At 47.8% G+C, this 25,905-nt stretch overlaps 1 protein-coding gene across 1 annotated transcript in view; it reads left to right on the plus strand.

Moving 5' to 3' along the window:
- LOC134927087 (alanine aminotransferase 2-like) overlaps nucleotides 1-25,905 on the plus strand; it is a 259,669-nt gene that overhangs the window by 135,815 nt on the left and 97,949 nt on the right. The window contains exons 6-7 of the mRNA XM_063921093.1: nucleotides 3,481-3,560; nucleotides 18,592-18,728. Of these exons, the coding sequence (XP_063777163.1) occupies nucleotides 3,481-3,560; nucleotides 18,592-18,728 (217 nt within the window). The remainder of the gene's footprint in view (nucleotides 1-3,480; nucleotides 3,561-18,591; nucleotides 18,729-25,905) is intronic.

Genomic DNA, 25,905 nt, shown 5'->3' on the forward strand with positions numbered 1-25,905 from the left:
AGCATGTCCTGCACTCTGACTGCAGCTGCCGCTCCATCCTCTGCCACTGACCCAGCATCTACCATTCCCAGCATGTCCTGCACTCTGACTGCAGCAGCCGCTCCTCCCTCTGTCACTGACCCAGCATCTACCATTCCCAGCATGTCCTGCACTCTGACTGCAGCAGCCGCTCCTCCCTCTGTCACTGACCCAGCATCTACCATTCCCAGCATGTCCTGCACTCTGACTGCAGCAGCCGCTCCTCCCTCTACCACTGACCCAGCATCTACCATTCCCAGCGTGTCCTGCACTCTGACTGCAGCAGCCGCTCCTCCCTCTGCCACTGACCCAGCATCTACCATTCCCAGCATGTCCTGCACTCTGACTGCAGCAGCCGCTTCACCCTCTGTCACTGACCCAGCATCTACCATTCCCAGCATGTCCTGCACTCTGACTGCAGCAGCCGCTCCTCCCTCTGCCACTGACCCAGCATCTACCATTCCCAGCATGTCCTGCACTCTGACTGCAGCAGCCGCTCCTCCCTCTGCCACTGACCCAGCATCTACCATTCCCAGCATGTCCTGCACTCTGACTGCAGCAGCCGCTCCACCCTCTGCCACTGACCCAGCATCTACCATTCCCAGCATGCCCTGCACTCTGACTGCAGCAGCCGCTCCTCCCTCTGCCACTGACCCAGCATCTACCATTCCCAGCATGTCCTGCACTCTGACTGCAGCAGCCGCTCCTCCCTCTACCACTGACCCAGCATCTACCATTCCCAGCATGTCCTGCACTCTGACTGCAGCAGCCGCTCCTCCCTCTGTCACTGACCCAGCATCTACCATTCCCAGCACGTCCTGCACTCTGACTGCAGCAGCCGCTCCACCCTCTGTCACTGACCCAGCATCTACCATTCCCAGCACGTCCTGCACTCTGACTGCAGCATCCGCTCCTCCCTCTGTCACTGACCCAGCATCTACCATTCCCAGCACGTCCTGCACTCTGACTGCAGCAGCCGCTCCACCCTCTGTCACTGACCCAGCATCTACCATTCCCAGCATGTCCTGCACTCTGCAGCAGCCGCTCCTCCCTCTACCACTGACCCAGCATCTACCATTCCCAGCATGTCCTGCACTCTGACTGCAGCAGCCGCTCCTCCCTATACCACTGACCCAGCATCTACCATTCCCAGCATGTCCTGCACTCTGACTGCAGCAGCCGCTCCTCCCTCTGCCACTGACCCAGCATCTACCATTCCCAGCATGTCCTGCACTCTGACTGCAGCAGCCGCTCCACCCTCTGCCACTGACCCAGCATCTACCATTCCCAGCATGTCCTGCACTCTGACTGCAGCAGCCGCTCCACCCTCTGTCACTGACCCAGCATCTACCATTCCCAGCACGTCCTGCACTCTGACTGCAGCAGCCGCTCCTCCCACTACCACTGACCCAGCATCTACCATTCCCAGCATGTCCTGCACTCTGACTGCAGCAGCCGCTCCTCCCTCTGCCACTGACCCAGCATCTACCATTCCCAGCATGTCCTGCACTCTGACTGCAGCAGCCGCTCCTCCCTCTACCACTGACCCAGCATCTACCATTCCCAGCATGTCCTGCACTCTGACTGCAGCAGCCGCTCCACCCTCTGTCACTGACCCAGCATCTACCATTCCCAGCATGTCCTGCACTCTGACTGCAGCAGCCGCTCCTCCCTCTGTCACTGACCCAGCATCTACCATTCCCAGCATGTCCTGCACTCTGACTGCAGCAGCCGCTCCTCCCTCTGTCACTGACCCAGCATCTACCATTCCCAGCATGTCCTGCACTCTGACTGCAGCAGCCGCTCCTCCCTCTGTCACTGACCCAGCATCTACCATTCCCAGCATGTCCTGCACTCTGACTGCAGCAGTCGCTCCTCCCTCTGCCACTGACCCAGCATCTACCATTCCCAGCATGTCCTGCACTCTGACTGCAGCAGCCGCTCCTCCCTCTGTCACTGACCCAGCATCTACCATTCCCAGCATGTCCTGCACTCTAACTGCAGCAGCCGCTCCACCCTCCGCCACTGACCCAGCATCTACCATTCCCAGCATGTCCTGCACTCTGACTGCAGCAGCCGCTCCTCCCTCTGACACTGACCCAGCATCTACCATTCCCAGCATGTCCTGCACTCTGACTGCAGCAGCCGCTCCTCTCTATACCACTGACCCAGCATCTACCATTCCCAGCATGTCCTGCACTCTGACTACAGCATCCGCTCCTCCCTCTGCCACTGACCCAGCATCTACCATTCCCAGCATGTCCTGCACTCTGCAGCAGCCGCTCCTCCCTCTACCACTGACCCAGCATCTACCATTCCCAGCATGTCCTGCACTCTGACTGCAGCAGCCGCTCCTCCATCTGCCACTGACCCAGCATCTACCATTCCCAGCATGTCCTGCACTCTGACTGCAGCTGCCGCTCCATCCTCTGCCACTGACCCAGCATCTACCATTCCCAGCATGTCCTGCACTCTGACTGCAGCAGCCGCTCCTCCCTCTGTCACTGACCCAGCATCTACCATTCCCAGCATGTCCTGCACTCTGACTGCAGCAGCCGCTCCTCCCTCTGTCACTGACCCAGCATCTACCATTCCCAGCATGTCCTGCACTCTGACTGCAGCAGCCGCTCCTCCCTCTGCCACTGACCCAGCATCTACCATTCCCAGCATGTCCTGCACTCTGACTGCAGCAGCCACTCCTCCCTCTGCCACTGACCCAGCATCTACCATTCCCAGCATGTCCTGCACTCTGACTGCAGCAGCCGCTCCTCTCTATACCACTGACCCAGCATCTACCATTCCCAGCATGTCCTGCACTCTGACTACAGCATCCGCTCCTCCCTCTGCCACTGACCCAGCATCTACCATTCCCAGCATGTCCTGCACTCTGCAGCAGCCGCTCCTCCCTCTACCACTGACCCAGCATCTACCATTCCCAGCATGTCCTGCACTCTGACTGCAGCAGCCGCTCCTCCATCTGCCACTGACCCAGCATCTACCATTCCCAGCTTGTCCTGCACTCTGACTGCAGCTGCCGCTCCATCCTCTGCCACTGACCCAGCATCTACCATTCCCAGCATGTCCTGCACTCTGACTGCAGCAGCCGCTCCTCCCTCTGTCACTGACCCAGCATCTACCATTCCCAGCATGTCCTGTACTCTGACTGCAGCATCCACTCCTCCCTCTGTCACTGACCCAGCATCTACCATTCCCAGCATGTCCTGCACTCTGACTGCAGCAGCCGCTCCTCCCTCTACCACTGACCCAGCATCTACCATTCCCAGCATGTCCTGCACTCTGACTGCAGCAGCCGCTCCTCCCTCCACCACTGACCCAGCATCTACCATTCCCAGCATGTCCTGCACTCTGACTGCAGCAGCCGCTCCACCCTCCGCCACTGACCACGCTCTCTGCATTGTATCCTGGTGAGAGATGTACATGACTGTTCTCCTCTATTCACAGGACATGTACTGAGCAGGGAAATTATGGAGGAGGTGATACATTTGGCGTCTGAAGAGAACTTGCTGCTCTTTGCTGATGAGGTATTGTCTGATTATTACTCCTATATGTAACATACACACAATAATCCCAATACTCATGCTGCTGTGTAACATTAATGACTCTGTGCTGAGACATGGGCCATGCTCTCTGTAATAATACAATACTATGAGTAGAACAATTACTGACAGTAAACGGATTCATCTTAATGTTTTTATATGAAATCTCTCAGGGCTTCATGTAACCAAGAGACTGCCTGGTCACCACGCACTGTTACACACTCTTAGCCATAATGATTGAGACCCCTGGGGCTTAGTATGGTGGAGCCAGGGGCATAGCTCCCAGAGACAATGGAGACGCCTGCCTCCGGGCTCCAAGCCCTGTCAGGCCACCTGCATGTACTGCAGCACCTGTGCGGTTCATAGGGGGATCTAAGTGTGCCCGCTGCTCTTCCAACAGATCTCTGCAGCGCACGTGCTGCTGCTGCAGCGTTCATCGGCTCTGTCCCAGGAGCCCAGCTAACACCTACAATAGGGGACGGGATTTCTCCCACCTGGGACCGCTCAGCCTGCGCTGCAGCAAGTGACAGTGCTTCTGCTGGACGGTGAGATGTGACCTATCGGTGACCATTGATTCTGCTTGCTGCAGACAGCTGAATCTTGGGAGTCTGTGCCTGACTCACCAGCCTTTGTCACATAGCGTAGGAGGAGTGTTGCGTAATCGCAGCCAAAGTACAGCTCCAACAAACGTGCTCCATGCGGGTCAGAGGTATAACATGCACCTGTGTGGAAGCAGGTCATCTCTGAGTCCTCGACCCATGGAGCAAAACCTAAACTGATGATAATGATAACAATCAACGGACACTTCTGATTGGGTGATTGTATCTGGATCATCCCACTTACAGCGACATTTGTATTCGGTCTGTAGCAATAAAGCCTTTAATGGTGAAGTTGACTGGTGTGCATATTGCTCTGGACTTAGTACTTTTGTGTTTGTGTCTTATACTACAGGTATTTCATTTGATATGATAAATGCAACTTTGCTATTTATAGAAAACACAGAAAAAAGAGAAAATGCAGGTGCACATTCTAAGTACTAAGAACATTACTAAACAGAACAATTATTATAAAGTCTATAATTTAACATGGAGCAAAACTGAGGTTCTTAGCATAACTTTGACCAAAAGTATGGGCCTACCTACCACGGCCAGGTGACCTTATCAGGCTGACCCCTTATATTCCTAAGGTTCAAGTCCAGGTTTATGTTTAAGTTGTCCATTTTGCTGTATTTTCCCGGCAATGTGTTTCCCCACCACCAGGGCTCCTGTTATATGAGTGGTAGTGGTTCTAACCAGAGGTGCTGCTCTCTAGACCAGGCTTTTTCAACCAGTGTGCCGTGGCACACTAGTGTGCCGCAACCAGTTGCAAGGTGTGCCGCGGAGCCAGATCAGCTTCCTGCACCTTCAGAGAGAACTGTTGGCCCGGCCTCTTCTTAGAGGGTCAGTTGTGCTCCGACCATGACCTATGACTTGAAAACGGTGTGATATCATAGGTCACGGCCGCCGCGTCTCACCACCCAGCCAGCCCACCCGCCTGTATACATATCTTCCAGTTCCTGCCTGCATACACAGCTTTCCTTGCCCACCCACATCCACACCCGACCGACCGCCCGCTGCTCAGTATTCGCAGCACTCCACTATGAGCAACCCCCGCCACTGAGGGACAGGGAGGAGGACAGCTGATAATATTTGTTATTTTATTTCTCCTGTGGGGAATAATAGGATTTCAATAGAATTTATGTGGGGAGAATAAGGATTTATGGGGGTAACAATGTGAATAATTCATGTGGGTAGCAATAGGATTTATGTGGGGAGAAACATGATTTATGTGGGGAGCAATGTGATTGTTTTTTCTGTGTAGGCCAATGTATGTGTGGATTTTTGTTATTTTTTTTTTACTGTGAGGGCCAATGTGTGTGTTTTGTTTTTTTCTGTGGGGAACTGATGGTGTGCCTTGGCAATTTTAAAGTATTGTTCGGTGTGCCGCGAGTAAAGAAAGGTTGAAAATCACTGCTCTAGACTCTCTTCTGCACAAAGATGTCAAGTAATTAATGATTCATTTACCAGCATGGACTACACCTGACTCCTGCCTGGGAAGTCTGCACTCATTGCCGGGACATTGATGCTCATGTTTTCTGGATTCCTGCTCCTGTTAATGTTACCTGTTCATGTTTTCTGGATCTCCCAAGCCAAGGAACTTCTGCCTGGATGTATGTGTCATGTTTTGTCTTGCCAAGATTCTTGGATAACTGCACCTGTTTCCGTGCCGGATGTTGTGCAGTGCTGGGTATTTCTGCCGTGCATGCAGGGACAGACTGGCGCTGTAACAGCCCTGACATTATGCATTCTGTCCGTGCACATGAAAGGGGCTTTGCTGCGTGGGGGCGTGGCCATATCTCACAGGGGCATGTCATCCCCTCTGCTTAACGGGTGTGGGGAGAGTCACAGGGTGCAGCGAGTCATGGGGACCTGGCCTCATGGCGCACCCCTGTCTCTCTGGTGCCTGGCAGGCAAGCAGAGCACCAGGGGGTGGAGCTGCTCTCCCGGTCTTTTAGGGCAGACGGCCCATCAGGCAATCAACCATTGGCATTTCTATCATGGGGGCCGCACACCGCACACATTGCACCCATATTTTAGTACTCACCTCTCCAGAGTCCAACGTCGGATGCTGCAGCCGCCTACACCGCGCAAAAAATCCACTCCAAAATGGCCGCAGCGCATGCGCACTTTGAACTTTGTCTCCGGAATATGGCGTGCGCTATGTTTCCGGAGACCTGCGCATGCACAGTAGGCTCCGGCACAGTGTCGGAGCCTTCAGCGCCATGGAGACAGGCACACAGGCCCCCTTCTTGCTTAAGACGCCCCTGCAATCAACCATTCTGGTATTTGGCGGAAGTGCCAGACTGTCAGTCCAGCGGTGCCTGCATGAATATTAGAGATGAGCGGGTTCGGTTTCTCTGAATCCGAACCCGCCAGAACTTCATGTTTTTTTTCACGGGTCCGAGCGACTCGGATCTTCCCGCCTTGCTCGGTTAACCCGAGCGCGCCCGAACGTCATCATGACGCTGTCGGATTCTCGCGAGGCTCGGATTCTATCGCGAGACTCGGATTCTATATAAGGAGCCGCGCGTCGCCGCCATTTTCACACGTGCATTGAGATTGATAGGGAGAGGACGTGGCTGGCGTCCTCTCCGTTTAGACACTTGATTTACTAATTTTGGGGAGCATTAGGAGTACTCAGTAGTGTACAGTGCAGAGTTTTGCTGATAGTGACCAGTGACCACCACTTTTATTTATAATCCGTTCTCTGCCTGAAAAAAGCGATACACAGCACACAGTGACTCAGTCACATACCATATCTGTGTGCACTGCTCAGGCTCAGGCCAGTGTGCTGCATCATCTATATATATTATATATCTGTCTGACTGCTCAGCTCACACAGCTTATAATTGTGGGGGAGACTGGGGAGCACTACTGCAGTGCCAGTTATAGGTTATAGCAGGAGCCAGGAGTACATAATATTATATTAAAATTAAACAGTGCACACTTTTGCTGCAGGAGTGCCACTGCCAGTGTGACTAGTGACCAGTGACCTGACCACCAGTATATAATATTAGTAGTATACTATCTCTTTATCAACCAGTCTATATTAGCAGCAGACACAGTACAGTGCGGTAGTTCACGGCTGTGGCTACCTCTGTGTCGGCACTCGGCAGCCCGTCCATAATTGTATATACCAGTGACCTAACCGTGGTTTTTTTTTTCTTTCTTTATACATACATACTAGTTACGAGTATACTATCTCTTTATCAACCAGTCTATATATTAGCAGCAGACACAGTACAGTGCGGTAGTTCACGGCTGTGGCTACCTCTGTGTCGGCACTCGGCAGCCCGTCCATAATTGTATATACCAGTGACCTAACCGTGGTTTTTTTTTCTTTCTTTATACATACATATTAGTTACGAGTATACTATCTCTTTATCAACCAGTCTATATATTAGCAGCAGACACAGTACAGTGCGGTAGTTCACGGCTGTGGCTACCTCTGTGTCGGCACTCGGCAGCCCGTCCATAATTGTATATACCACCTAACCGTGGTTTTTTTTTTCTTTCTTTATACATACATACTAGTTACGAGTATACTATCTCTTTATCAACCAGTCTATATATTAGCAGCAGACACAGTACAGTGCGGTAGTTCACGGCTGTGGCTACCTCTGTGTCGGCACTCGGCAGCCCGTCCATAATTGTATATACCACCTAACCGTGGTTTTTTTTTCTTTCTTTATACATACATACTAGTTACGAGTATACTATCTCTTTATCAACCAGTCTATATATTAGCAGCAGACACAGTACAGTGCGGTAGTTCACGGCTGTGGCTACCTCTGTGTCGGCACTCGGCAGCCCGTCCATAATTGTATATACCAGTGACCTAACCGTGGTTTTTTTTTCTTTCTTTATACATACATACTAGTTACGAGTATACTATCTCTTTATCAACCAGTCTATATATTAGCAGCAGACACAGTACAGTGCGGTAGTTCACGGCTGTGGCTACCTCTGTGTCGGCACTCGGCAGCCCGTCCATAATTGTATATACCACCTAACCGTGGTTTTTTTTTCTTTCTTTATACATACATACTAGTTACGAGTATACTATCTCTTTATCAACCAGTCTATATATTAGCAGCAGACACAGTACAGTGCGGTAGTTCACGGCTGTGGCTACCTCTGTGTCGGCACTCGGCAGCCCGTCCATAATTGTATATACCACCTAACCGTGGTTTTTTTTTCTTTCTTTATACATACATACTAGTTACGAGTATACTATCTCTTTATCAACCAGTCTATATATTAGCAGCAGACACAGTACAGTGCGGTAGTTCACGGCTGTGGCTACCTCTGTGTCGGCACTCGGCAGCCCGTCCATAATTGTATATACCACCTAACCGTGGTTTTTTTTTCTTTCTTTGTACATACATACTAGTTACGAGTATACTATCTCTTTATCAACCAGTCTATATATTAGCAGCAGACACAGTACAGTGCGGTAGTTCACGGCTGTGGCTACCTCTGTGTCGGCACTCGGCAGCCCGTCCATAATTGTATATACCACCTAACCGTGGTTTTTTTTTCTTTCTTTATACATACATACTAGTTACGAGTATACTATCTCTTTATCAACCAGTCTATATATTAGCAGCAGACACAGTACAGTGCGGTAGTTCACGGCTGTGGCTACCTCTGTGTCGGCACTCGGCAGCCCGTCCATAATTGTATATACCAGTGACCTAACCGTGGTTTTTTTTTCTTTCTTTATACATACATACTAGTTACGAGTATACTATCTCTTTATCAGCCAGTCTATATATTAGCAGCAGACACAGTACAGTGCGGTAGTTCACGGCTGTGGCTACCTCTGTGTCGGCACTCGGCAGCCCGTCCATAATTGTATATACCACCTAACCGTGGTTTTTTTTTCTTTCTTTATACATACATACTAGTTACGAGTATACTATCTCTTTATCAACCAGTCTATATATTAGCAGCAGACACAGTACAGTGCGGTAGTTCACGGCTGTGGCTACCTCTGTGTCGGCACTCGGCAGCCCGTCCATAATTGTATATACCACCTAACCGTGGGTTTTTTTTCTTTCTTTATACATACATACTAGTTACGAGTATACTATCTCTTTATCAACCAGTCTATATATTAGCAGCAGACACAGTACAGTGCGGTAGTTCACGGCTGTGGCTACCTCTGTGTCGGCACTCGGCAGCCCGTCCATAATTGTATATACCACCTAACCGTGGTTTTTTTTTCTTTCTTTATACATACATACTAGTTACGAGTATACTATCTCTTTATCAACCAGTCTATATATTAGCAGCAGACACAGTACAGTGCGGTAGTTCACGGCTGTGGCTACCTCTGTGTCGGCACTCGGCAGCCCGTCCATAATTGTATATACCACCTAACCGTGGTTTTTTTTTTCTTTCTTTATACATACATACTAGTTACGAGTATACTATCTCTTTATCAACCAGTCTATATATTAGCAGCAGACACAGTACAGTGCGGTAGTTCACGGCTGTGGCTACCTCTGTGTCGGCACTCGGCAGCCCGTCCATAATTGTATATACCACCTAACCGTGGTTTTTTTTTTCTTTCTTTATACATACATACTAGTTACGAGTATACTATCTCTTTATCAACCAGTCTATATATTAGCAGCAGACACAGTACAGTGCGGTAGTTCACGGCTGTGGCTACCTCTGTGTCGGCACTCGGCAGCCCGTCCATAATTGTATATACCACCTAACCGTGGTTTTTTTTTCTTTCTTTATACATACATACTAGTTACGAGTATACTATCTCTTTATCAACCAGTCTATATATTAGCAGCAGACACAGTACAGTGCGGTAGTTCACGGCTGTGGCTACCTCTGTGTCGGCACTCGGCAGCCCGTCCATAATTGTATATACCAGTGACCTAACCGTGGTTTTTTTTTCTTTCTTTATACATACATACTAGTTACGAGTATACTATCTCTTTATCAACCAGTCTATATATTAGCAGCAGACACAGTACAGTGCGGTAGTTCACGGCTGTGGCTACCTCTGTGTCGGCACTCGGCAGCCCGTCCATAATTGTATATACCACCTAACCGTGGGTTTTTTTTCTTTCTTTATACATACATACTAGTTACGAGTATACTATCTCTTTATCAACCAGTCTATATATTAGCAGCAGACACAGTACAGTGCGGTAGTTCACGGCTGTGGCTACCTCTGTGTCGGCACTCGGCAGCCCGTCCATAATTGTATATACCACCTAACCGTGGTTTTTTTTTCTTTCTTTATACATACATACTAGTTACGAGTATACTATCTCTTTATCAACCAGTCTATATATTAGCAGCAGACACAGTACAGTGCGGTAGTTCACGGCTGTGGCTACCTCTGTGTCGGCACTCGGCAGCCCGTCCATAATTGTATACTAGTATCCAATCCATCCATCTCCATTGTTTACCTGAGGTGCCTTTTAGTTGTGCCTATTAAAATATGGAGAACAAAAATGTTGAGGTTCCAAAATTAGGGAAAGATCAAGATCCACTTCCACCTCGTGCTGAAGCTGCTGCCACTAGTCATGGCCGAGACGATGAAATGCCAGCAACGTCGTCTGCCAAGGCCGATGCCCAATGGCATAGTACAGAGCATGTCAAAACCAAAACACCAAATATCAGTAAAAAAAGGACTCCAAAACCTAAAATAAAATTGTCGGAGGAGAAGCGTAAACTTGCCAATATGCCATTTACCACACGGAGTGGCAAGGAACGGCTGAGGCCCTGGCCTATGTTCATGGCTAGTGGTTCAGCTTCACATGAGGATGGAAGCACTCAGCCTCTCGCTAGAAAACTGAAAAGACTCAAGCTGGCAAAAGCACTGCAAAGAACTGTGCGTTCTTTGAAATCCCAAATCCACAAGGAGAGTCCAATTGTGTCGGTTGCGATGCCTGACCTTCCCAACACTGGACGTGAAGAGCATGCGCCTTCCACCATTTGCACGCCCCCTGCAAGTGCTGGAAGGAGCACCCGCAGTCCAGTTCCTGATAGTCAGATTGAAGATGTCAGTGTTGAAGTACACCAGGATGAGGAGGATATGGGTGTTGCTGGCGCTGGGGAGGAAATTGACCAGGAGGATTCTGATGGTGAGGTGGTTTGTTTAAGTCAGGCACCCGGGGAGACACCTGTTGTCCGTGGGAGGAATATGGCCGTTGACATGCCAGGTGAAAATACCAAAAAAATCAGCTCTTCGGTGTGGAGGTATTTCACCAGAAATGCGGACAACAGGTGTCAAGCCGTGTGTTCCCTTTGTCAAGCTGTAATAAGTAGGGGTAAGGACGTTAACCACCTCGGAACATCCTCCCTTATACGTCACCTGCAGCGCATTCATAATAAGTCAGTGACAAGTTCAAAAACTTTGGGTGACAGCGGAAGCAGTCCACTGACCAGTAAATCCCTTCCTCTTGTAACCAAGCTCACGCAAACCACCCCACCAACTCCCTCAGTGTCAATTTCCTCCTTCCCCAGGAATGCCAATAGTCCTGCAGGCCATGTCACTGGCAAGTCTGACGAGTCCTCTCCTGCCTGGGATTCCTCCGATGCATCCTTGCGTGTAACGCCTACTGCTGCTGGCGCTGCTGTTGTTGCCGCTGGGAGTCGATGGTCATCCCAGAGGGGAAGTCGTAAGCCCACTTGTACTACTTCCAGTAAGCAATTGACTGTTCAACAGTCCTTTGCGAGGAAGATGAAATATCACAGCAGTCATCCTACTGCAAAGCGGATAACTGAGTCCTTGACAACTATGTTGGTGTTAGACGTGCGTCCGGTATCCGCCGTTAGTTCACAGGGAACTAGACAATTTATTGAGGCAGTGTGCCCCCGTTACCAAATACCATCTAGGTTCCACTTCTCTAGGCAGGCGATACCGAGAATGTACACGGACGTCAGTAAAAGACTCACCAGTCTCCTAAAAAATGCAGTTGTACCCAATGTCCACTTAACCACGGACATGTGGACAAGTGGAGCAGGGCAGGGTCAGGACTATATGACTGTGACAGCCCACTGGGTAGATGTATGGACTCCCGCCGCAAGGACAGCAGCGGCGGCACCAGTAGCAGCATCTCGCAAACGCCAACTCTTTCCTAGGCAGGCTACGCTTTGTATCACCGCTTTCCAGAATACGCACACAGCTGAAAACCTCTTACGGCAACTGAGGAAGATCATCGCGGAATGGCTTACCCCAATTGGACTCTCCTGTGGATTTGTGGCATCGGACAACGCCAGCAATATTGTGTGTGCATTAAATATGGGCAAATTCCAGCACGTCCCATGTTTTGCACATACCTTGAATTTGGTGGTGCAGAATTTTTTAAAAAACGACAGGGGCGTGCAAGAGATGCTGTCGGTGGCCAGAAAAATTGCGGGACACTTTCGGCGTACAGGCACCACGTACAGAAGACTGGAGCACCACCAAAAACTACTGAACCTGCCCTGCCATCATCTGAAGCAAGAAGTGGTAACGAGGTGGAATTCAACCCTCTATATGCTTCAGAGGTTGGAGGAGCAGCAAAAGGCCATTCAAGCCTATACAATTGAGCACGATATAGGAGATGGAATGCACCTGTCTCAAGTGCAGTGGAGAATGATTTCAACGTTGTGCAAGGTTCTGATGCCCTTTGAACTTGCCACACGTGAAGTCAGTTCAGACACTGCCAGCCTGAGTCAGGTCATTCCCCTCATCAGGCTTTTGCAGAAGAAGCTGGAGGCATTGAAGAAGGAGCTAAAAGGGAGCGATTCCGCTAGGCATGTGGGACTTGTGGATGCAGCCCTTAATTCGCTTAACAAGGATTCACGGGTGGTCAATCTGTTGAAATCAGAGCACTACATTTTGGCCACCGTGCTCGATCCTAGATTTAAAGCCTACCTTGGATCTCTCTTTCCGGCAGACACAGGTCTGCTGGGGTTGAAAGACCTGCTGGTGACAAAATTGTCAAGTCAAGCGGAACGCGACCTGTCAACATCTCCTCCTTCACATTCTCCCGCAACTGGGGGTGCGAGGAAAAGGCTCAGAATTCCGAGCCCACTCGCTGGCGGTGATGCAGGGCAGTCTGGAGCGACTGCTGATGCTGACATCTGGTCCGGACTGAAGGACCTGACAACGATTACGGACATGTCGTCTACTGTCACTGCATATGATTCTCTCAACATTGATAGAATGGTGGAGGATTATATGAGTGACCGCATCCAAGTAGGCACGTCACACAGTCCGTACTTATACTGGCAGGAAAAAGAGGCAATTTGGAGGCCCTTGCACAAACTGGCTTTATTCTACCTAAGTTGCCCTCCCACAAGTGTGTACTCCGAAAGAGTGTTTAGTGCCGCCGCTCACCTTGTCAGCAATCGGCGTACGAGGTTACATCCAGAAAATGTGGAGAAGATGATGTTCATTAAAATGAATTATAATCAATTCCTCCGCGGAGACATTGACCAGCAGCAATTGCCTCCACAAAGTACACAGGGAGCTGAGATGGTGGATTCCAGTGGGGACGAATTGATAATCTGTGAGGAGGGGGATGTACACGGTGATATATCGGAGGGTGAAGATGAGGTGGACATCTTGCCTCTGTAGAGCCAGTTTGTGCAAGGAGAGATTAATTGCTTCTTTTTTGGGGGGGGTCCAAACCAACCCGTCATATCAGTCACAGTCGTGTGGCAGACCCTGTCACTGAAATGATGGGTTGGTTAAAGTGTGCATGTCCTGTTTTGTTTATACAACATAAGGGTGGGTGGGAGGGCCCAAGGACAATTCCATCTTGCACCTCTTTTTTCTTTTCTTTTTCTTTGCATCATGTGCTGATTGGGGAGGGTTTTTTGGAAGGGACATCCTGCGTGACACTGCAGTGCCACTCCTAGATGGGCCCGGTGTTTGTGTCGGCCACTAGGGTCGCTAATCTTACTCACACAGCTACCTCATTGCGCATCTTTTTTTCTTTGCGTCATGTGCTGTTTGGGGAGGGTTTTTTGGAAGGGACATCCTGCGTGACACTGCAGTGCCACTCCTAGATGGGCCCGGTGTTTGTGTCGGCCACTAGGGTCGCTAATCTTACTCACACAGCTACCTCATTGCGCCTCTTTTTTTCTTTGCGTCATGTGCTGTTTGGGGAGGGTTTTTTGGAAGGGACATCCTGCGTGACACTGCAGTGCCACTCCTAGATGTGCCCGGTGTTTGTGTCGGCCACTAGGGTCGCTAATCTTACTCACACAGCTACCTCATTGCGCCTCTTTTTTTCTTTGCGTCATGTGCTGTTTGGGGAGGGTTTTTTGGAAGGGACATCCTGCGTGACACTGCAGTGCCACTCCTAGATGGGCCCGGTGTTTGTGTCGGCCACTAGGGTCGCTAATCTTACTCACACAGCTACCTCATTGCGCCTCTTTTTTTCTTTGCGTCATGTGCTGTTTGGGGAGGGTTTTTTGGAAGGGACATCCTGCGTGACACTGCAGTGCCACTCCTAGATGGGCCCGGTGTTTGTGTCGGCCACTAGGGTCGCTAATCTTACTCACACAGTCAGCTACCTCATTGCGCCTCTTTTTTTCTTTGCGTCATGTGCTGTTTGGGGAGGGTTTTTTGGAAGGGCCATCCTGCGTGACACTGCAGTGCCACTCCTAGATGGGCCCGGTGTTTGTGTCGGCCACTAGGGTCGCTAATCTTACTCACACAGCTACCTCATTGCGCCTCTTTTTTTCTTTGCGTCATGTGCTGTTTGGGGAGGGTTTTTTGGAAGGGCCATCCTGCGTGACACTGCAGTGCCACTCCTAGATGGGCCCGGTGTTTGTGTCGGCCACTAGGGTCGCTAATCTTACTCACACAGCTACCTCATTGCGCCTCTTTTTTTCTTTGCGTCATGTGCTGTTTGGGGAGGGTTTTTTGGAAGGGACATCCTGCGTGACACTGCAGTGCCACTCCTAGATGGGCCCGGTGTTTGTGTCGGCCACTAGGGTCGCTTATCTTACTCACACAGCGACCTCGGTGCAAATTTTAGGACTAAAAATAATATTGTGAGGTGTGAGGTATTCAGAATAGACTGAAAATGAGTGTAAATTATGGTTTTTGAGGTTAATAATACTTTGGGATCAAAATGACCCCCAAATTCTATGATTTAAGCTGTTTTTTAGTGTTTTTGGAAAAAAACACCCGAATCCAAAACACACCCGAATCCGACAAAAATAATTCGGTGAGGTTTTGCCAAAACGCGTTCGAACCCAAAACACGGCCGCGGAACCGAACCCAAAACCAAAACACAAAACCCGAAAAATTTCAGGCGCTCATCTCTAATGAATATATGTACTGTCACAGTAATCTGCATCGGAAGTATCTGCCGCACCCAGTGTGTGTCCCTCCTGCCACACAATAAATCTTCTGATTCTACGGCTACAATTCTGTGACTTGTGGTTTCACCATCACCCAGGTGTTTCTAGCACTTGTAAGAGGAATTGGCGCCTGCTGACCTGTCACTTGGCGTGTCGCTCTGTTTTATTGGGGTAGATTTCATTGGTTCCCCCGGTTGAGTTGGGTGTATTTCTGTGCTTTCACTTTGCTGTCTTGTGGGGCCATTCAGCATCGTCTCATCGCTGGGGGGCGTCCGGCTTCTCAGTCCATTTGGTTGTTCTGCACTGTTTTGTGTTTTCAGCAGCCGGATCCCTGAGGGCCTCAGTCACTGACCTGCTCTTCATTGTGGCTGGGGTACAGTAGGTCGTGTTCTGGGGTCCTTCATGTCCATCTGGGAAAGTGGGGGGGGGGGGGGGGGGGTAGCGTATGGTGGAGCCCATTTTGGTGTCCCATGGAGATTTTGTGTTGGACCGTCACCTTTACATCAATGTTTTATTGTCCTGACAGGGTGTTTTGGTTGGTGGCTGATATGTTCTTCTTCTTGAGATTTTTCTTTAGGTTTTTGGTACAATGAGGAGGCGTGGCCAGACCCTCTCCATAAAAAAAAGAATAATTATATGTTCCATGCGGCTGTGATGGCGCCGGCGTCCGGGGCAGGGGGTACTGGGGTGCGGGATGCGAAAGCTCGCTACCCCACCCATGCAGGGAGAGAGAGGACAGGCTGCCGCTGCCTCTCTCCATAGAGTAGTACTGAGCAGCGTGTGCTGGGGTGAGGAGACCGGCTGCTGCTGCGGCAGTCAGTCCTCTCTCCCCTGTCCGAATTGCTGTGATGGGAAATTGGGAGGGGGCAGGGGGACCATGGCCCCCTCCAGGCCCCTTCAACAGTCCCAAACCTGAGTAAAGAGTACCCCTTTCTCCCCCTCCCCTCGGCGCTACTGATCGGAGCTACCTGCTGCGATCCATCCTTTCATACATTTGGGGGATACATAATATGTGCGTCTAACCCCCGATGGTATATAGCCACAAATACAGAATGATAAATGGGCCCCATTCTTTTTCTCCCAGAGAGGAGAAAAAGAAAGTATGCAAGTATGGGATAGATAGATAGATAGATAGATAGATAGATAGATAGATAGATAGATAGATAGATAGATAGATAGATAGATAGATAGATAGATATGTGATAGACAGATAGATAGATAGATAGATAGATAGATAGATAGATAGATATCTGATAGAGAGATAGATATGAGATAGATAGATAGATAGATAGATAGATAGATAGATAGATAGATAGATAGATAGATAGATAGATAGATAGATAGATAGATAGATATTTGATAGAGAGATAGATAGATATGTGATAGAGAGATAGATAGATAGATAGATAGATAGATAGATAGATAGATAGATAGATAGATAGATAGATATGAGATAGATAGATATATAGATAGATAGATATGAGATAGATAGATAGATAGATAGATAGATAGATAGATAGATAGACAGACAGCTACACCATTATTGCATAGTCGAAATTCTAGACAAGAAAACACAAGGAGTTACATGCCCACATGTTTCGAGCAGCCAGTGTCCCGTTATAAAACACATGGGTGGTCATTCCGAATTGATCGCAGCCAGCAACTTTTTGCTGCTGCTGCGATTAAATAGTCCACGCCTATGGGGGAGTGTATTGTAGCTTAGCAGGGCTGCTATACTAAAAAAGTTTCACTCAAAACAAGACCAGCCCTGGACATACTTACCCTGTGCGACGGATCCAGCGATGATGGGCACGGCTTTAACGTCAGACATCCTCCCTCCGTTTTCCTGGACACGCCTGCATTTTCTTCTCCACTCCCTGAAAACGTCCGCATACGGTCCGGAGACGCCCAGGAACGCCTTCTTTCTGTCAATCTTCTGGCGGTCTTCCCTGCGACCGCTTTCTTCGTTGTACGCGCCATAACCCGGCGACCCCAGTGCGAACGCCGTGCATGCGCATTCCGGACCCGTTCGCACCGCAGCGACAAACCGCTGCGTGCGAACGGGTCGGAATGACCCCCGTTGTTGCAATGACAGGTAAGACAGAGCAGCGAGAGACACACAGGGCCCAATTCTGATTTGGAAGCAAAAAAAAAAAAAGTATTAGATTTGTGTCTGGAACAGACCATGGGGGTGATTCAGACCTGGTCGCTGGGTTGTGTTTTTGCAGCCCTGCGATCAGATAGCCTCCTACAGGGGGAGAGTAAATTTGCTGTGCAGGTGTACGATCGCATGTGTAACAGAGCTGTGTGCGCAGCCCAGGACTTACTCCTCCTGTGCGGTGAGAACGGGCTGATCGGGGCCGGAGCTGACGTCACACACGCACCCTGACAACGCTTGGGCACGCCTGCGTTTTTCCCCAGACACTCCCTGAAAACGGTCAGTTGCCGCCCACGACGGCCTCTTCCTGTCAATCACCTTGCATATGCCCGTACAAATGGATCCTTCGCACTATCCCCTCGCTGACCGGCGATCCTCGTTGTAGGCGTCCGTCATGCCTGCACATCGCAGTGCATACGCATGCGCAGTTCAGATCTGATCGCCCGCTGTGCGAAAATGAACCGCAGTAATCAGATCTGAATTGCCCCCCATATTGCAATGTAAAGGGAGCAATACATTTATACAGTATGTTTCTGTGCAGGGTAAATACTGCCTGCTTCTGCATGTAGCCCACACACGTCAGACGGCTTTATAGTTACACTGCAATCTAGATGTCAGTTATGACACACCCCACCCAAATCTCACTCTCTCTGCACATGTTACTGTACATCTGCCCCCCCTGCAGTGCAGCATGGTGATACCCTGGTGCAGACACTTTTTTTTGGGGCTTTACTTCCAAATGAGAATCAGGCCCAGAGAGCTGAGCAGCTGCACAGATCAGTCACACGGGACGACCCTGACCGGCTGCCTCTGCATGTTTATCCTCTACAATACGGCACATGGCCTTTGTAATAAAAGTCAGTGTACAGAATAGGAGTTTATTCAGCTCCATTAATATAGTTATTTTTGCTTTCTCAAGGTCTACCAGGAGAACGTCTTTGGTCCAGGAGCCGCTTTTCATTCCTTCAAGAAAGTTCTCTTTGAAATGGGGCCTCGCTACTCAGAAAGGGTCCAGCTCGTGTCTTTCAATTCCATCTCCAAGGGGATCAGCGCAGAGTGAGTACTGTGTATTTGTGTCCTGGCGATGGGACAGACCGTAACGGGTGATATACCCCTTACTGATGGGGGCATGCTGCATATCCTATCACTGACACTGTAACATAGCATACCGTATGCAGATACAGCCGCAGTCACACACACACAATATAGGTGTGCTGCATATCATATTACTGACACTGTAACGTAGCATTCTGTATGCAGATACAGCCACAATCACACACAGAATACAGGCATGCCGCATATCCTATTACTGACACTGTAACACAGCATTCTGTATGCAGATACAGCCGCAGTCACACACAGAATACAGGCATGCCGCATATCCTATTACTGACACTGTAACATAGCATTCCTTATGCAGATACAGCCGCAGTCACACAAAGAATACAGGCATGCTGCATATCCTATTACTGACACTGTAACGTAGCATACCGTATGCAGATACACCCGCAGTCACACACACAAAATATAGGTGTGCTGCATATCATATTACTGATACTGTAACGTAGCATTCTGTATGCAGATACAGCCACAATCACACACAGAATACAGGCATGCCGCATATCCTATTACTGACACTGTAACCTAGCATTCTGTATGCAGATACAGCCACAATCACACACAGAATACAGGCATGCCGCATATCCTATTACTGACACTGTAACACAGCATTCTGCATGCAGATACAGCCGCAGTCACACACAGAATACAGGCATGCCGCATATCCTATTACTGACACTGTAACATAGCATTCCTTATGCAGATACAGCCGCAGTCACACAAAGAATACAGGCATGCTGCATATCCTATTACTGACACTGTAACGTAGCATACCGTATGCAGATACACCCGCAGTCACACACACAAAATATAGGTGTGCTGCATATCATATTACTGACACTGTAACGTAGCATTCTGTATGCAGATACAGCCACAATCACACACAGAATATAGGCATGCCGTATATCCTATTACTGACACTGTAACACAGCATGCTGTATGCAGATACAGCCGCAGTCACACACAGAATATAGGCATGCCGCATATCCTATTACTGACACTGTAACACAGCATTCTGTATGCAGATACAGCCGCAGTCACACACAGAATACAGGCATGCCGCATATCCTATTACTGACACTGTAACATAGCATTCCTTATGCAGATACAGCCGCAGTCACACAAAGAATACAGGCATGCTGCATATCATATTACTGACACTGTAACATAGCATTCTGTATGCAGATACAGCCGCAGTCACACACAGAATATAGGCATGCCGTATATCCTATTACTGACACTGTAACATATCATTCTGTATGCAGATACAGCCACAGTCACACACAGAATATAGGCTTGCCGCATATCATATTACTGACACTCTAACGTAGCATTCTGTATGTAGATACAGCTGCAGTCACACACAGAATACAGGCATGCCACATATCATATTACTGACACTGTAACATAGCATTCCGTATGCAGATACAGCTGCAGTCACACACAGAATATAGACATGCCCTATATACTATTACTGACACTTTAACATATGTAGCATTCAGTAAGCAGATACAGCCGCAGTCACACACAGAATATAGGCATGCCGCATATCCTATTACTGACACTGTAACATAGCATTCCATATGCAGATACAGCCGCAGTCACACACAGAATATAGGCATGCCGCATATCCTTTTACTGACACTGTAACATAGGCATAGCATTCCGTATGCAGATACAGCCGCAGTCACACACAGAATATAGGTATGCCGCATATCTTATTACTGACACTGTAACATAGCATTCCGTATGCAGATCCAGCCACAGTAACACACAGAATATAGACATGCCGCATAGCCTATTACTGACACTGTAACATAGCATTACGTATGCAGATACAGCTGCAGTCACACACAGAATATGGACATGCCCTATATACTATTACTGACACTTTAACATATGTAGCATACAGTATGTAGATACAGCCGCAGTCACACACAGAATATAGGCATGCCGCATATCCTATTACTGACACTGTAACATAGCATTCCATATGCAGATACAGCCACAGTCACACATAGAATATAGGCATGCCGCATATCCTATTACTGACAATGTAACGTATCATTCCATATGCAGATACAGCCGCAGTCACACACAGAATATAGGCATGCCGTATATCCTATTACTGACACTGTAACGTAGCATTCCGTATGCAGATACAGCTGCAGTCACACACAGAATATAGGCATGCCGCATATCCTATTACTGACACTGTAACGTAGCATTCCGTATGCAGATACAGCTGCAGTCACACACAGAATATAGGCATGCCGCATATCCAAATACTGACACTGTAACATAGCATTCCATATGCAGATACAGCCTCAGTCACACACAGAATATAGGCATGCTGTTTATCAGCCCTGGCCAAACTGTGGCTCTCCAGCTCTGCCACAGTTTTAGCATTTCCTAATAGCAAACAGTGTAGAAGGGCCTGCTGGTACTTTCACAATAACTGGAGAGCCACAAGTTGGCTAGGACTGCAGTATAGACTATTACTGACATTGTAACATAGCATTCCATATGCAGATACAGCCACAGTCACACACAGAATATAGGCATGCCACATATCCTATTACTGACACTGTAACCTAGCATTCTGTATGCAGATACAGCCGCAGTCACACGCAGAATATAGGCATGCCGCATATCCTATTACTGACACTAAAACATAGCATTCCGTATGCAGATACAGCTACAGTCACACACAGAATATAGGCATGCCGTATATCCTATTACTGACATTGTAACGTATCATTCTGTATGCAGATACAGCCACAGTCACACACAGAATACAGGCATGCCGCATATCATATTACTGACACTGTAACATAGCATTCCGTATGCAGATACAGCCGCAGTCACACACAGAATACAGGCATGCCGCATATCTTATTACTGACACTGTAACATAGCATTCTGTATGCAGATACAGCTGCAGTCTCACACAGAATATAGACATGCCCTATATACTATTACTGACACTTTAACATATGTAGCATTCAGTATGCAGATACAGCCGCAGTCACACACAGAATATAGGCATGCCGCATATCCTATTACTGACACTGTAACATAGCATTCCATATGCGGATACAGCCGCAGTCACACACAGAATATAGGCATGCCGCATATCCTATTACTGACACTGTAACATAGCATTCCGTATGCAGCTACAGCCGCAGTCACACGCAGAATATAGGCATGCCGCATATCCAAATACTGACACTGTAACATAGCATTCCATATGCAGATACAGCCTCAGTCACACACAGAATATAGGCATGCTGTTTATCAGCCCTGGCCAAACTGTGGCTCTCCAGCTCTGCCACAGTTTTAGCATTTCCTAATAGCAAACAGTGTAGAAGGGCCTGCTGGGACTTGTAATTTCACAATAACTGGAGAGCCACAAGTTGGCTAGGACTGCAGTATATACTATTACTGACATTGTAACATAGCATTCCATATGCAGATACAGCCACAGTCACACACAGAATATAGGCATGCCACATATCCTATTACTGACACTGTAACCTAGCATTCTGTATGCAGATACAGCCGCAGTCACACGCAGAATATAGGCATGCCGCATATCCTATTACTGACACTAAAACATAGCATTCCGTATGCAGATACAGCTACAGTCACACACAGAATATAGGCATGCCGCATATCCTATTACTGACACTGTAACATAGCATTCCATATGCAGATCCAGCCACAGTAACACACAGAATATAGGCATGCTGCATATCCTATTACTGACACTGTAACATAGCATTCCGTATGCAGATACAGCTGCAGTCACACACAGAATATAGACATGCCCTATATACTATTACTGACACTTTAACATATGTAGCATTCAGTATGCAGATACAGCCGCAGTCACACACAGAATATAGGCATGCCACATATCCTATTACTGACACTGTAACATAGCATTCCATATGCAGATACAGCCACAGTCACACATAGATTACAGGCATGCCGCATATCCTATTACTGACACTGTAACGTAGCAATCCATATGCAGATACAGCCGCAGTCACACACAGAATATAGGCATGCCCTATATCCTATTACTGACACTGTAACGTATCATTCTGTATGCAGATACAGCCGCAGTCACACACAGAATATAGGCATGCCGCATATCATATTACTGACACTGTAACGTAGCATTCTGTATGCAGATACAGCCGCAGTCACACACAGAAAACAGGCATGCCGCATATCATATTACTGACACTGTTACATAGCATTCCGTATGCAGATACAGCCGCAGTCACACACAGAATACAGGCATGCCTCATATCATATTACTGACACTGTAACATAGCATTCCGTATGCAGATACAGCTGCAGTCACACACAGAATATAGACATGCTATTGATAAAGCTAAATATTTATCTTATATAATACCCTTTATGAGGTCTAAGAACACTGTACGCTATCTACGTATGAAGTACCGTAAGGGTACGCACGTTGCGTAACAATCGCTTAGCCGTAGTCGAGACGCTCAAGCGTCACGTTCGCTCACGGCCAAGAGATCACGGGCAGGCACGCTATTGGCTGCTGACTAACTTAATGATTCGCTATAGCGTAGCGGACGCTCGGGACCACGAGGAGATCACCAGCGGCGCTGACGCTCACAATGTTAAACCTTTGTATCTAAACCATAAACAATGTATTGTGCAGTAAAACCTTAGTGTAATGATAGGGTGTAAATGCAACACAGTATAACCTTATTACCTTTAAAGCTGTTCTAGCGTCACCGACGCTCTGAGAATACTTAACACTATAAGAAATACACAGATACCTGGGCTTAGGGTCCAACGCCTAATATATATATATTCTGATTGATATACTTGCAAAAGAATTAATACAAATACAAATCATACACTACAATATAACATAGACTACCTAACCAGATAACTACACAGGAAATATAATACAATTACTATTTAAGGGAAAATAAGAGAGAAAGAGGAGAAGAGAGAGAGAGAGAGAAATTGGCCCACAATAACAAGAAGATCAATATAGTTGCGGAGAAAAACTTACGCACAAAGGAAACGATCGCATGCGCCTCTGGACATCCAGCTCCCGATTTTCAGCAATGATAACCGTTGAAGAGTGAGAGCTGGATGTGATCGGCCTGTCTATTTATGCCCCACACACAATGCAATTCAATGGTCCCTACAATCTCATTGTTCATTGGACACAGGAATTCCTCCTCGCATTATAACAAAAGGTCATAGGTTGATTCATACAGGTGGGCCGTGACTATTTCCAACAGCTCAGGTGGGAGGGAAACTGGATTTCCCGCCGCATGGATAAGTAAGTGCAAATACAGTAAATGTTCATAAACTTCTTATGTCCATAACTATTCGCACGAGCGATTAATCCGCTTCAAACCAACACCGGAATATTGCTAATTAAATACTCTTCCGATGGTTACTAAACACCACTGTATTACTCCTGTCTGACCCTTCGTATCAAACAAAGAGGGATTTCTCTGTTCACGAACATTCTATATTAACCAAACTTTCAGAATCTATCAAAGGGACCATGATCTACAAAATACATTATATAGTGAAAATATGTAACGATTGAGTCGCATGCTACGACCACATAAACTCTACCGTAAATACGCATACCGTGCGCCTGCGGGTGCCCGCGACTGTGAGTATGCGCACGTACGGGAGAGCGTACGCATGCGCAGCACGGACCTGTGTGAGGTGCAAATATGGTAGTGTGCATAGAGATATTTTTCTGACTTTGACAGTACACCCTTTGGCAGTCAACAATAACTGCCACCTTCTAAAACATTTCAAAAAGAGAAAAATATATGTCAGGGGTTAATACATTTACATGGTTGGGTAGGGGAGGAGAGGAGAAGGTAGGAAAAGGGTATGACCTAGTGAGATAGCAGAAGCATGTGTGTATGAATCCGTGCTTGGGGGTCATGTATCATCGTGCCGTACGTGTTTTAAATCAAGCTTCGAGGTATTGCGAAGTATACATTTGAATTCCTTCTTATCCCGTGGTACGGGTCTGTGGATGGGCTGTCAAACTTTACCGAGCTCTTTTCGGCTTTGGTTGTAACAAAATGGGGGAGCACATTTTAGTTGATGATACATGAATGGGGGAGATATGTGATTGCTGATATCTGTGCCTGTATTCCCTATCGACTATGTGTGTCATTACCTGAGGGTTGTAGAAATGAAGAAAAGACATAATTACGGTAAATGCGGTGGTATTCTATGTCAGGTAAATGTACATTCGTCGATTGAGGTCTTGTTTGGTGTCTGTTGAATGCAGTCTTCTTTGTGCTTTTGCCCATAAGGTGCGAGCAAAGCTGTCAATGTCCATAGATTTACAAAAGTGTTGGGCTAGCGTAATTTTAAAATTTCTAGGGAAACTGGGGATCCATGGCATAGTTCATCAAAAATCTGTGTATCAGGTTGTCAAAACTTCTTCTTTAATCCATCTGTTGTCTGTATATCGGCTCATCAAACTCCTCGTCCAAGTGGGTCTTTTTACCTTGGAGAAAACGGAAAAACAGGTGAAAGAAACGGACCGTAGAAATCGCATTTTCATCACATCATTGTTTCTACCGTTGGGTCATAAATCACGTCCATTGGAATTACAGTTTCCTCACTCCTTAAACTCATTACCCTAGTACGACGATTGCACCTCATTAAAGCCTGACCGCATCTAAATATCAAACCAATCGTTATGATAACACCTAAGATACATAGGAGAAACTTCCCAACATCCATTATGACTCCTTGAGCCCAGTCTCCTAAACCAGAGAACCAATTTCGCGGGTTCAACCATGACACCCAACCAGTCAGCTCATTACCTACAGCAGCAAGAGTGAGATTGTGTCTCCTGCGAAATTCCCACTTCAGTTGGAGAATATCGTCCATCTTTTGGTCTATGACCTCGACCGGGTCCTCGGTGCTATTCGTAATATATGTGCAACATTTCACGCCGTATTGTGTTGCCAGTGTGACACAATATCCGCCTGTCACTGCTGTGAGGTAATTAAGAACCATTCTATGCTGTACCAGTTCTGTTTTATAAGCCTGAAGTTCTCTTCCA

This window comes from Pseudophryne corroboree, chromosome 5 (assembly GCF_028390025.1).
Source record: "Pseudophryne corroboree isolate aPseCor3 chromosome 5, aPseCor3.hap2, whole genome shotgun sequence".
NCBI lineage: Eukaryota > Metazoa > Chordata > Amphibia > Anura > Myobatrachidae > Pseudophryne > Pseudophryne corroboree.